Source organism: Xenopus tropicalis, chromosome 6 (assembly GCF_000004195.4).
Source record: "Xenopus tropicalis strain Nigerian chromosome 6, UCB_Xtro_10.0, whole genome shotgun sequence".
Classification (NCBI taxonomy): domain Eukaryota; kingdom Metazoa; phylum Chordata; class Amphibia; order Anura; family Pipidae; genus Xenopus; species Xenopus tropicalis.
This window is the reverse complement of record NC_030682.2, coordinates 116,511,507-116,525,056: the sequence shown is the minus strand read 5'-3', so window position 1 is coordinate 116,525,056 and position 13,550 is coordinate 116,511,507. Positions and strand designations below refer to the sequence as shown.

The window sequence follows — 13,550 nt, the reverse complement described above, 5'->3', positions numbered from 1 at the left end:
CCCTACACATGCTCTGTGCTGCTGTCACTTACTGAGAATATAGATGTCACAATAAAAGGCTGAGTAGTAAACAATACAGATTATTAGTAAATGACCACTTTGAAACCAGTGCAATTTACATCAAAATGTAATAATCAGCTCTGTAGCACTAGCTTTAATGACAGGCCAACCTCATTTTCTGCTTGATAATTTGCGACAACCCCTAAGCTTAGCTTTTCACCAGCTGCCCAGAGCCCACTGAGCAAATGAGAGTCACTGACACTTCTAACATAATCCAGGATGGTAACCCCCTATGACAACTCTGCAGGCCTGGATCATTAATACTATATAGAATCTTTAGGCTGGTGCAATAAGTTCAGTATATAAAAACTGGCATTTCTAGGTGTATTCATTTTTAGGGTTTAGTTCACCTTTAAAAGAGTATTAATCATTTTTTTTGTCATGTCACTGTTGCAATGTTGTTAAATATGTAGGGAAATGTATCTAGCCCAGAGGTAGACCTGCATATTTGATACTGAATACTGTTATTTGGCTATGATCCAGTGTCTTGGAAACATTAATGACACAGACATAGCTAAAATTATCTGGATAAAGGTAGGAAGCAGCAATTTATGGACTGTGATGAAGTCAAACAAGGTAAAAAGTCAGAAACTTGTCCAAGTTTGGGGTTGGCAGCAGTATTAGTGATGTTCACTTACAAGCAAGACCACCAAGTCGTTGCAGGTGTCCTATACTTCTGTATACAAGCAGATGCAGGAATATTCTCTTTTGCACAAACTTTACTTAAATACAGTTCACTTGCATTTTCAGGACTAAGTATGAGTGCTAACATATGAATAGTATTTAAAGCTACACTCATACAACTGGAACTAACACTTTTTTGTATTAGGTTGACATTTTTCCTTGTATTCCAGGCTTACTTTCCCAGTAATTATCACCAGCCTATAGCTAATATAAATACATGCCCCCCCCATTACTTCTGGGCTGGTGGCACTGTACTGTTGTGTAACATAAAAGTCCTGCATACACCTGTATGGAGCCCCATACTGATTCTTAATGGACCCCACTATGTCAACCCAGGAAACAGGAGATATTGTGGCTTCTTTCTAATGTAAAAGCTAGTGGTGAAAATTAGGAGTTTTAAAATCTTATATATTTTATGGGAATGTACACTATAGCAAGTATAGGAATGCCTCTATAAGTTACATTAGTAGTTATTATAGGACCCAATATCCATATCAAAATCTAATACAAATGTAGTTAATTTACACACTCTAAATTGTTTCTATTACTTTCTTTGTTTACCGGTTATATTTATTCCCTAAGCTCAAGTGAAAGTTGCCTTTATAGGATTAAAATCCGTGTTATATACTGAAAAAAGATGCTGAATTTCTGTTCTAGCTTTATTATGGCACTTGCTATATCCGTAAACCATAAGAAATCTACTATATTCATTATTTTGTTACATTCATTTAGGGGATTTCAATATGTTTCTACTTTCCTGACTAGTCTAACAATTCACAAAGACCACTGAGGTCATTTTTTTTTTCAGTTTGGTGGAAAAAAAAAAGTTGTTAAATGAGAAAAAAATGAAAGTGGTGCGGAATCTAAACCAGATGTAAATGTAGAAAATTGGCATTGCATCTCTAATTGGAGGCACAGTAAGGCTGTGATAGATTTGGCAAATTACAAACAAAACAGTCTTGTTTACATTACTGTCAGTGACTTTAAAGCTCTGGCCAGACAGACAAATAAGCCATGTGGTTAGGCTAAGAACTGACATGTAATACCCATTTAGAATTTAGAGCACTATTTGAAAAATGTCAATTACCATTGTATGTACATCTATTTAGAGGTGTTTATTTAAACATAAGCTCTTCTTGCAGAGAGATGCTGATTCTCCTAGGGATTTCGGCAGGAATTTAATGATCAGGTAGTGCATACAAGTGCTAGAGTGCTGTAGCATATGCCTCCTCTCTTCCCAGCATAATTCATATGCATCAGAATTATCTATAGCTGTTCAGCTCAATAGCAACACCTCATTATTTTATCCCTCACTATTTATTCCAATGTTTGACGCCTCATGAAATTACTGCTAATGTGTTGTAGAAGGGCAAATCTGACACAAGTGAGAAGAATTTAATTTCCCACGCATTTCCTCCTGCTGCTGTGCCCTCCCCTCCCCTGGTAGAAGTGGCAAGAGTAAATAGTTAATTTGCTTCAATTATGAGCCTGTCCCGCTAAATTAGAAGCAGCAGGGATATGAGGAAGTAGAATTACACTTTTCAAGACAGTCGACAAATTCTCCAAGCCTACAAACCAATGTTTTCTCTTGGAGCCAAAGCAATTTCATTAATATTGTGTCAAGTCAATCAAATCATTTACTCTTTATTGGTGTTTCTACACCCACAAGACAAATTGTATCATTTGCTTTTATATCATCTTCCAAATACTCATAATCCCATGGAACTTAATCTTACTTAAATTGACAGCAATGCTTACATAAAAATAACACTTTCTATTGAGGAATTAATTGTTACAGTCACAGACCAGAGCATGAAAGCTCCTATATCTGGATAGAACTTTATGACATTAGCTGCTTTCCACCACATGAGGAAGATTCCTTTGCAGTAGTTTGTTCATTTTCTATTATTTCCAGAATAGTAAAATCTTTCCTTCGACATGTCTAATCTGCATATATCACCAATGGTTGGCTGAGCGTGCTGGATTATTTCAGATGGATGGACAAGAAACTGGGGTTCTGGGGTGTTATCTAATAAATGGCATTAAGTTTGTCCAGGAGCAGTAACGTATAGCAACCAATCAGCAGGTAGCATTTACTGGACATAAAAGCAAACACCTTATTGGTTGCCATGGGTTACTGCTACTGGGCAAACTTAGTTCCTTTTATTACATTTGGGGGTTAGTGTTTTATTAAATCTACCTCTAAATGTTATGTTATGGATATTACCAGAGGTGAACCAAGTCCTAGGCGACCCGGCCAGCCACCTCGCCCCCACCGCTCCCCTCTCCCCCCATTTTTTTTTTTGAAGTTCTTCCTTGCTTGATCCCTTTGTTAATTTGCATTGTTATCATTTTATCACACAATTTTTTTCCAGGTTGGAGTTTGACTATTCAGAAACATTCTGAAGGTCTCCATAACTACTGTATAATAAAATTGCTAGGAATCCTTTAGGATCCCCCAGTCTGAATTGTAATAAAGCTTCCCCTTGCTATTGCGGTAATCTGAAAATTAGTACGCAGTGTAATGTTTAATACAGAATTCTTTGTAACATTTTATATAGGAATCTAATGTAAGCCATATGTTGCATTTTGATGTTTTTGTTGTAGGCTTTTACTAGAAGAGCCAAATGTGCATTCTGTGTTTTTTTCCAACAAAAATTTGGAAACATGAAATTATAAAATGATGACCAAATGCCATAAAAATGTTTTATCTTGGCATTAATTATAAACATACATAAATGGCTATTTGTAAACAAAACTACACAGTTGCTGTTGATGTACACATTTTGCAGTTTATTTTTAAATTACTTCTCTGGTCAACTACAGTTAGTTTCATATTTATACACACAGTTCATGATAATGGAAAGTGCAAATACGTCCCATAATAAAAAATGTGTTACTAGTAAATATAGGTCAGTATGTCTGTTGGTACGTATGTCAGGTATAGAATTAGGTCTAGGTCGTCGGTCATATATAGTGTAGTATGGTCATGTATGTATATATAGGTCAGGTCAGTTCATGGTATGTATAGATAGGTCAGTGGGTCATAGATAGTGGATGTTATGGGTCTAGTGATAGTATGTGGTAGATCGGTCTGGGTCGTTATAGGTCATAGATGGGTCTGTATGTGAGTGTATTAGGTCGGTCTAGGTCATGGTCAGTGTATAGGTCAGTATGGGTCTGTATGTGAGTGTATAGATAGGTCAGTATGGGTCTGTATGTGAGTGTATAGATAGGTCAGTATGGGTCTGTATGTGAGTGTATAGATAGGTCAGTATGGGTTTATGTATGTGAGTGTATAGATAGGTCAGTATGGGTTTGTGTGTGCTGGGTTTACTTGGAAGGGTTGAACTTGATGGACTCTGGTCTTTTTCCAACCCAATGTAACTAGGTAATTATCAATCACCTGACAATATACTATACAAGTATAGTTAACAATATACTTGTAAATAAGGGACGTTCTAAGGGTTCACTGTCCCTAGTAAAAGATGCTTGCTTTATAGGTAGCTCAATAATATATTCCTTAATAGCTTACCTAAAGCATTGCTACAATGTTGTTGCCACAATAATATTTGTTTCAGAAAACAGCCCCAAAGCAAAGCAATACAGAACTGTTGGAAAGTGTTAGGCAGCTGTGAACAATCTTCTCATGTGCAAACAAACCATCATTCTCTGAATCAGTATGAATCACAGGTGCTCATGTGGAGCCAATTACCATACAATTTGTTTATTAATATACTGCACATTTGTGACAGATTTGCACTAAATATTCTCAGATTGAGCAGTCTGAGCTGAAATTCACTTTGCATTCACTATATATTCAAAGGGTAGTTAACTTAAAAAATAACATTTACTATAGTGTAGAGTCCATACCATAGTTAATGTCCAATTGAAGGTAAACTGTAATGTCCACATTAAGGAAATTGGTGGTTGGCTTTAACCTTCTATTTTCCATTTTTTGTGGACTTTGAATTATTAATTGTTTTGATGTGCAGGCTTGGAATGTTTACTGTTGTCTGGTTGCAGTTTGGGAGACAGAATGGATGATGAATAGAAAATTGATTCATTGTTTTAAATAGGTAATATGATGTTGATTCTCTAACTCCCTCACCTCTTTGCTCCAGTGACACTACCCTCCCATATGGCAAGTCCCCAACACCAGATGATAAGAAATATCTGATAATAGACTGATCAGTAAAATGCCTAATGCACCAACTTTTTTGTATTTTGCAGATTCGTGCTGTTCCATTTTAATTCTGTCCCAATACAGAAAACGTGGTGCATTTTACTGATCAGTGTGTTTCTTTACTCTACTCTATAAGGTAGATTTATAAAAATGTGAGTTTAGAGCTTAATAGAGAAGGAAAGGTAAACTCGCTGGTGTTAGGCACCCCCAGTACCTGTAATCGCTTACCTTATACCCTGGGTTGGAGCCCCTGTGATCCTCTTCCTTCTGTATTCTTTCTTCTTGATCCCGAGGCTGATGCCTGCATAGTAAAGTGAAAAATCCAAGGTACAATCACGGGGGGTATTTAATATTTTGGCACCCCCCAGTGATTGTACCTTTCCTTCTCCATTAATACATAAAAACTCACCCATGTTCCTTTCATCCCTGCAGGATTTTGGGAAATATCAAATAGGAATAAATAGAACATGGACGAGTTTTTATGTATTAAGCTCTAAACTCACATTTTAATAAATCTGCCCCTAAATGATACCACATGTTAATACAGTTTTTATTCCCTATCTGTGTAAGAATAAGACTGAATATATCTGTAATAGGGACAATATATCCAATGCCTACAATGGTCACTACTTCACATATAAATTAATTAATAAGATTTATCCTGTATTGAGCATAAACTGAATTACCCATGCCAGCAGCGGTATTGCACATTACAAGCGAGATGTATGGGGATATTATTGCTATTTCCTGCTTATGGTATATTCTTTAAATCAGCTTTTTCTCATACCTTTTTGCCTTTTATATAATCCTGTACTCCTAAATATAGTTTCTTTGGTTATACATATTTCTATTGTAGTCCTCTCTACAATATTACCTTGTACCAGAGGAATCCAAACAATACTTACATCACCTCTATTTCCTGCCAGTCGAATATACCCTGGAAGCTTTATGAAATAATACCTTATTAAAGTCTTGTTCCAATAGCATGTCCAACCACCTCTCACAAGCATTTAAAATATTGCACAACACCCTGGAAATGAATTACACATTCTTACTAGCATAACTGTAATCAACTGGAAAATCATCTTAAATCTTTTAAGTTGTTTAAATGCATAAACGATTTAGCCTATAATATCGCTCATGTGAAACTATTCAATGCTTTCATGGTAACTTTTGGCGTATTTCCATATAAAGACATGCTGCTCTTGGGACTAAGCAGTGGCATGTTTCTTGTGTATTTACCAATTTATATTAAATGGTTGATAATCCTTATATACAGTTGAGTCTCTGCACTTAATTAGTTCAGAGAAGAGTTAAGTACAGTGAGACATACCTTGCATTCAAAGTTGTAGACTGGCACTAGGCTGGCACCTAACACTTTTACGATGTATACGTCTGATCTCCCCATGAAATGGACCTTCCTGCCCCAAACTGTAGCCTTGGATGTGTATGTTGATGCTCACATTGCAAAATGCGTGGAGTGCTGGTAGTGCTGTAGTGCTGGTAAATTACAAAAATGTATGGAAAAGAAACTTGGCAGATGATAAAACAAGTTTTTTTTGGATTAGAAAATTGGGCAGTATGAAAAATTAAATATATATATGTATGAATTTATAAGGATTTTAATAGTGCAATCTCTGAATTTTTCTATTCCTTTTTTGCCCTTTTGCCTCTTCAAAAACAAATGTGAAATGTGCCCTATGATTCATTCTAACCAGTATGTGTACTACAGCCTCCACTACATCTAAGTATACATATATATAGAAACCTTTATTTGGATAAAAGTATGTATACCTTCCTCCAGTTTAATAATCAGATTGGGTTTAGCCCTAATCTGTGGAATTAATCCTAACAGTCTTGTAAATATGTTAACATTTGCTTGATAATAACCAACCGATAACTATCAAATATCAGTCAGTGTGAAACAGTTTCATTTTGTGAATTGTCAAAAAGGAGTCTAAACATGCCTATTAGTAGAAGAAATGCAGTTAGCAGCAAAGCCTCTAACAGTTTATGGCAACAGACGTGTATGCGTGTGTTTTAACATCTTAAATATCTTTCTGCTTTCCTTGCCAATGTATGATGTCTCCTTTTGGCCCTAGCCGAGGATTTATAATGATTGCAAAAGTTATAACCTTGTGGTATAGTAATCAAAATGCCTAAATAAGATGTAGTAGCTGGAAAAGTAAAGCTGCTGTCCATTTACAGTAAGCCATATATGATTGAATATTTCAACTGTATCTTTTCTTTTAGGTATACAAAAAGAAAACGGAGGCTGCCAAAAAGGAATATCTAAAGCAGTTGGCTGCTTACAGAGCAAGTCTTGTATCCAAGGTAATATCAAATATTTATGGTGTACATTAAACCAATATTAGTGGAATATGTTGCCAAAATAGCATTACTGAATGCAACATTTCATACTATAAACAACAGTAAGGATAATTTACAACAGCTAAATAGCATGGATTGTGGTCAGTGAACGGCTCTTTGTGGCAACGCCATAATGGGCACTGTTAGGAAATAATGAGTGATTTCCAACACCACTGTAGTATTTACAGCATATTACTTACTGACAAACTACTATTTCAATATGGAAAATGTTTCTTTTACAGAATTCAAAGCATGTCTTCAAAAATTTGTTGTGGTGGCAATTGTAGATTGTGGGGAATTATAAATAGTACAGACTGGTCTGTATTTCAGAAGTTTAGCGTAATAACCATATGAAAAGCTAAAACTGAAACCAGACTTTGGGCTCTTCCAAACCAGCATTGCTATCAGCTCCATCAAGAGTCCATGAAATGGAATGTGTATTATCAATCCAAAAAACATATTAAAAACAAATGTATTAACATAACTTCAAATAAATCTATTATTATATATATATATATATATATTTACTAAATATTCACCCTGTTAATCTGGACCAGTTAACACAGCAGTATATGTTTCTGGAGAGATGCTGGTTTGAGAAGCTATGAATACCAGCCGTACATGTTATACCTCATCATTATATCTTTCTGTACCACATACAGTATGTTGCTTAATAAGGGATTCATTGCAGCCTTTTACAGTTATGAGATCTCATCATTGCCCTTGTTTTTCACACATATTACACTGCGTAACCATTTCTACTGTCATTCTTATACAAGCCCTAATGTACATGTACAGATTGAGCACTAGTTATAACAAATCATTTGTTCAGATATCCTACAGTAAGCTGTGTTCTTTATTAAGATGGCTCAATATCTACTGCAATATTTTGGGATATGAGCCAAAATATTTCATATTATCTTCCGTTATCTCAGACCAAATAATTCCAAGGAATCCTGAGAAATCATTTGGGATAACCAGCATTCCTTATGTATTCAAGAAAAACATAACATGGGACAAGAATTACACTGCTGTGTGGCACCCATCATTCATCCATCTGGATCTGCCAGCTTATGACTTAGAATGAAGACTTAATACAAGATCACTTTGCAATGGAAATTCTTTATTTTGTTTGAATAAAACTTATGGTTCTATAGGATCATTGCACTTTTATAGCAATTTGTTTCCACCTGTTTTGAGAGCATCAGTGGAAGGATGGGAAGGTATTTAATGAAATTCTCCTTCCCAGTTAAACAGTCTGTATAACTAACTCCTCCCCACTTATAATCTTAACAAGGAAAAAGATTATTACACGAGGGGCTGATTTATCAATGTTCAAATTTTGATTATTCAATCCAAGTTTTTCAAGTTTTTTTTTGTTGTTGAGCTTGTAAATTCAGAAATTTGAGTTTATTTCCATGGTTTTATTAAATCAAGTCTTTTTATATTTGGGTTTTAATAAATAAGCAATGCTGGTTTCCGTTTTGGCTTTTCAAAATGCTCATTATGTGCAGAACAGTTTAGTTTTTGCCACCTATTAAATTCTTCAGAGCACTAATAGAAAAATGAGACGGTATTTAACAAGATTCTTCTAACCCCAGTTAAACAGTCTGTATAAGTAACTACTCCCCACCTATAATATATATACAGTATGATATACCTGTACATACATATACTGTATATACTTTACTCAACATAGCCTTACTTACAGAGTGGACCATCAGGGCTTGATTTTTCACTTATAAAAAAAATATAAGAAAAAAAGAATTACAAAATAGGAAAGTTTACACTATAAAAAACAGAAAGTTTCTCTTATTAAGTTATTATTGACTTTAAGAAGCTAATATTAATAAAAACATGGTACAAATACTCGAGCATCAGTAATCCCAAGAGCCACTATACAATGATATATTCAGAAATGCTGTGTATTGTAATGGAGCTGGTGGCAAGTTTTTTTAATAAACAATGGGGCACATATATCAGAGATTGAACTGGGGAATCCAGTTTATCAATATTTCTCTTATAGCGATGAGTAAATCTGTGGCAAAGTGGCAAAAAAATCATTAAACTTACTGAATGCAATGGACATTTTCACTACATTTTTTTCTATGCAAAATACATTGAAGTCAATGGACATTTTTTCATGGCATTTTTTTTCTAACTATGCCTTTCACTCATCAATATTCCCTTACTGTCTGAAAAGTTTCAACAAATTGATGCATTTATTAAAGTTGATGTGTTTGATGGCTTGATGTTTGAGTTAGTACTCAGAGCAGCTCAGACTAACACCCACTCAAACTGCAAACCCACTGCAAAGCACATTGAGATTAACAATTTTGTACAATTTTTTTCCACTCCTGAAACAAATTGCATCAGAACCAATTGTGAAAAAATATCTACAAATGAAAAAAAAACCTAATGCTTTTGATTTTGTCTTATTGAATTTTGAATGTTTAATAGAAATTTGGTCTTCATTAATAAATAGTCCACATACACAAACAGGAATATTTTCTGTAGTTCTGATAAATCTAAAACAACTCTCAGAAGCTGGTATAAATGCTGCTCATACACACTGAAAGAGGACTGACAGATATTTGTTTGCATTGTGGACACTTATGAAAAGAACGACTCGTCTGAACAAATCTAAAGAGAATTAATTCATATTTACTTCATAAACTGACCCATTCCAAACACTGTACGAACTGCAGTAATTGAATTTGCAAGGTGCAGCTAGCTCCTTAAGGCCCTCAGCGAAGATCAATCAAAATTCTGGCCACTGAACACGCAATTTATCATACAAATGACCTTTTCACTAACCCGAACTAGCAGTTTACCTCAAGCAAATATCATTCATTCAGTCAGTGGCAACATATGCTGCTACAGTGTAGTGTTTCTAGCATTAAGGTCTAGATGTATAATATTGTATCTTTCTCCAATTTAGAAGGTTACCAAAGAGTATATTTACAACTGCATACAGAACACCACCTTTAGGGTACATCAAAAATGTGATAACAATAACAAGTCTGCATTTCATTTGTATAATACTTAATGTGTTATTTTGTCTCCTTAAAGAGCTACAGTGATCCTGTTGATGTCAAGGCACCCCAGCCTTCTCAAATGATGAATGCAAAAGCACCAGTTTTTCATGGGACCACACAAGCACATTCCACATTGTATCTTAATTCGCCCTACCATCAGCAAACAGCAATAAGTCCTCATCTATCTGCAATGCATCCTGGTATAAACAGGAACATAGCCCCTAAACCCAGCAACCAAATGCCAGTGACTGTATCTCTAGCAAGCATGGCTGTTTCTCCTCCTCCCTCACTTCAAATGAGCCCACCTCTCCATCAGCATCTTCACATGCAGCAACACCAGCCATTCTCAATGCAGCAGTCTATTGGAAACCAGCTACAGATGCAAGGGCAGACATCTTTGCATTCACCAGCAATGCAGCAGGTTGGTTGATTGCTCTTATTTTGGTGAACAGTTGTTATATGATACCAATATTTACCTAGATACAACATGACAATGAGTATGATGGGCCGTTGTCTAAATTTTAAGCACATTTTACTTTGCTTATATTGTTCTTTCTAGGAGTAGAAGTGATTTATTATTCAGTTGTAAAAGTGTTGCCTTTGCCTCCTAAAAATTTCTTCAATGAAATGTTTAATAAATTTAAAAAAAAGGTCAATTAAAGCTTTGCGTTTTGGGTTTGAAGCATTTAGAGGCCCAAAATGATGCAAAATAACATATATATCATTGTTTAACCATTAAAGCTCGTGTGGCATATTAGCACTAACATAGTTCTAATTGGCAATAAATATTGGCATATTTATTGCCAATCATCTGGTTCATGTTAATCAATGCCAGAAAACCTTTTTGCTTATGTTTTCTTGCAATTATTACTGTATTTTTTTGTGTGTAGAATTCTTTTTGGCCAGGCTTTATTTTTATTTTATTTTCACATTAATGGAAAACAATGCATAAAAAAAGCAATCTATGCTAGAAAAAGCAAGAGAGTTATGTAACTTGCTCATGTCTTCTGGCATTACTTATCATGAACCAGATGATCAAATGGTAAGAATTGTAACCTAAAGTGTCTGGGTACCACCCTAACTGCTTTTTTAGCCCTGTAAAATGAAACCGCAGCTGTACAGGTATGGGATCTGTTATCCAGTAACCCGTTTTCCAGAAAGCTCCGAATTATGGAAAACCCATCTCCTATCTCCCATGAAACTGATTTCCTTTTTCTCTGTAATAATAAAACAGTACCTTCTACTTGATCCCAACTAAGATATAATTACTCCTTATTGGAGGCAAAATGTTCCTATTGGGTTTAATGTTTTATTAAATTTTTACTAGATTTAATGTATGAAGATCCAAATAACGGAAAGACCCCTTATCCGGAATACCCTTGGTCCCGAGCATTCTGGATAATCCTATACCCGTACTACAATTCACCCACTCCCACCTATATTCAGCAATTCAAAGAAACAATTTATCAATCCCTCCTTAACTTGATAAAGTAACTTAAACTTCTTATGCAACAGACACCGTTCAATACGTGAAAATCATTTCAGGGATAATTTAGCTTCTAAGTTAGTGTGTCATTAAAATATTGTGCACCACATGAAACATGACAAACTTGCATTATTACACTTTTATTATTTGTTAAGTATCCCTTTTTTGGCTGACCCATTAAAGGGAAAACTTGACAATTGCTTTCTGGTCAAAATATGAATGAAATATTTTATAGAAATCAACAAGGACATAACCTCAAAACAGGGGACTGTAATAAATAAATAGGGACTGTAAATAAATAAATAAATAGATAAATAGATAAATAAATAATAATAATAAATAAGTAAATAAATAGGGGCTGTAATAAATAAATATATAACGCTTATTTTTCTTATTGCCTGTATGCAGAAGACTGAGAAAGATAATGTAAATATATATTTACATATAGAATTCATGCATTTAAAATAGCATTCAAAACAGCAATCTAAATAGTGTAGTGTGAGAAAACAGGGAGATTTCAAATTGATAGAATATATGAAAATCTGATGCTGTTGTGATGGCCTCCTTTTTCCCATCATTATCTTTATTTGCAGAACTAGCAGCTTGTTATTTTAGATGTGATATCTAGAGGAAGGATTATATTTGAGTTGTGCAGTGTACAAATATGTCTCGCTGGTACTGATTTTCCAGTTGTATAATATTCCTCTTTTGGAATTATATATTTTGTTCTTATACTGTTGCTGTCAAACACAACAAATCATGCAGCACTGTACTATATCTTATTCATTAGTACAAAACACATGGCTCAGTTAAAGTGATGATTTGAGAGCAATATCATGGTCATTTCTACACACTAGCCAATGCAAGAAAACCCTTTGGTTCTTAAAAAGAATATATCAGGTCAAATGTTAATTTTTACATAAAAAAAATAGTAATTATTTTTTTAATGAACACTTGAGCTTCAGCCTATTCTTAAAGGAGCAGTTTAGCGTAAAAATGAAACTGGGTAAAAAGGATAGACTGCACAAAATAAAAAATGTTCTATAATGATCTATAAAGTCTGTAGTGGGCAGATGTCTAACATAATAGCCAGAACACTACTTTCTCCTTTACAGCTATCTAAGCTGTTAGCAGTCAGTAGCCAATCAGTGACTTGGGGGAGTGGGGGCATATGGGGCATAAATAAAGTCACTGACTAACTAAGAGGTTAGAGAGCTGAAAGCAGGAAGTGGAGTTCTGACGATTATGTTAGGCATTTGCTCACTCCACCCCTTATAAATTACATTTTTGCCTAACTAACTAGAAATATTTTTATTTTGCGCATTTTACCCAGTTTCATTTTTACACTGAACTGTTCCTTTAAAGGTGTTCTAAAGTCAAAAAAACAAATAGTTTTTTGGGTTTTCCACACCAAAACAAACATATCCCTAATTGACTTGCTCTAAACATTTTGCACCAGAAATAAAGTCTAAATTTTGCCTTTTTTTACCCCCTCTGCCCTTACAGATGTGTTTGTAATAATGTTCTGACAGCCGCCGGCTGTACTGCTTAGGAGGAATATTTCGGCTTCTTCTCCACTGCCCAAAACTTTGAAAACTGCTTGTGTCTGATTCAACAGATAGAAGCTTTAATGGAAAACAGATCCGAGAGCAGGATCCGAAAATTGATTCTAAGCAGCATAGCCAATGTCCATCAGATCATCATTACAAATGTTGGTCAGGGCAGA

General features: G+C 34.9%; 1 protein-coding gene across 3 annotated transcripts in view; it reads left to right on the top strand.

The window, feature by feature from the left end:
• The window catches only part of tox (thymocyte selection associated high mobility group box), a 159,282-nt gene that overhangs the window by 136,539 nt on the left and 9,193 nt on the right, over positions 1 to 13,550 (top strand). For all 3 annotated transcript variants that reach the window (XM_018095125.2, XM_012965279.3, XM_012965282.3), the window contains 2 exons: positions 7,184 to 7,264; positions 10,373 to 10,759. In XM_018095125.2, the coding sequence (XP_017950614.2) occupies positions 7,184 to 7,264; positions 10,373 to 10,759 (468 nt within the window). The remainder of the gene's footprint in view (positions 1 to 7,183; positions 7,265 to 10,372; positions 10,760 to 13,550) is intronic.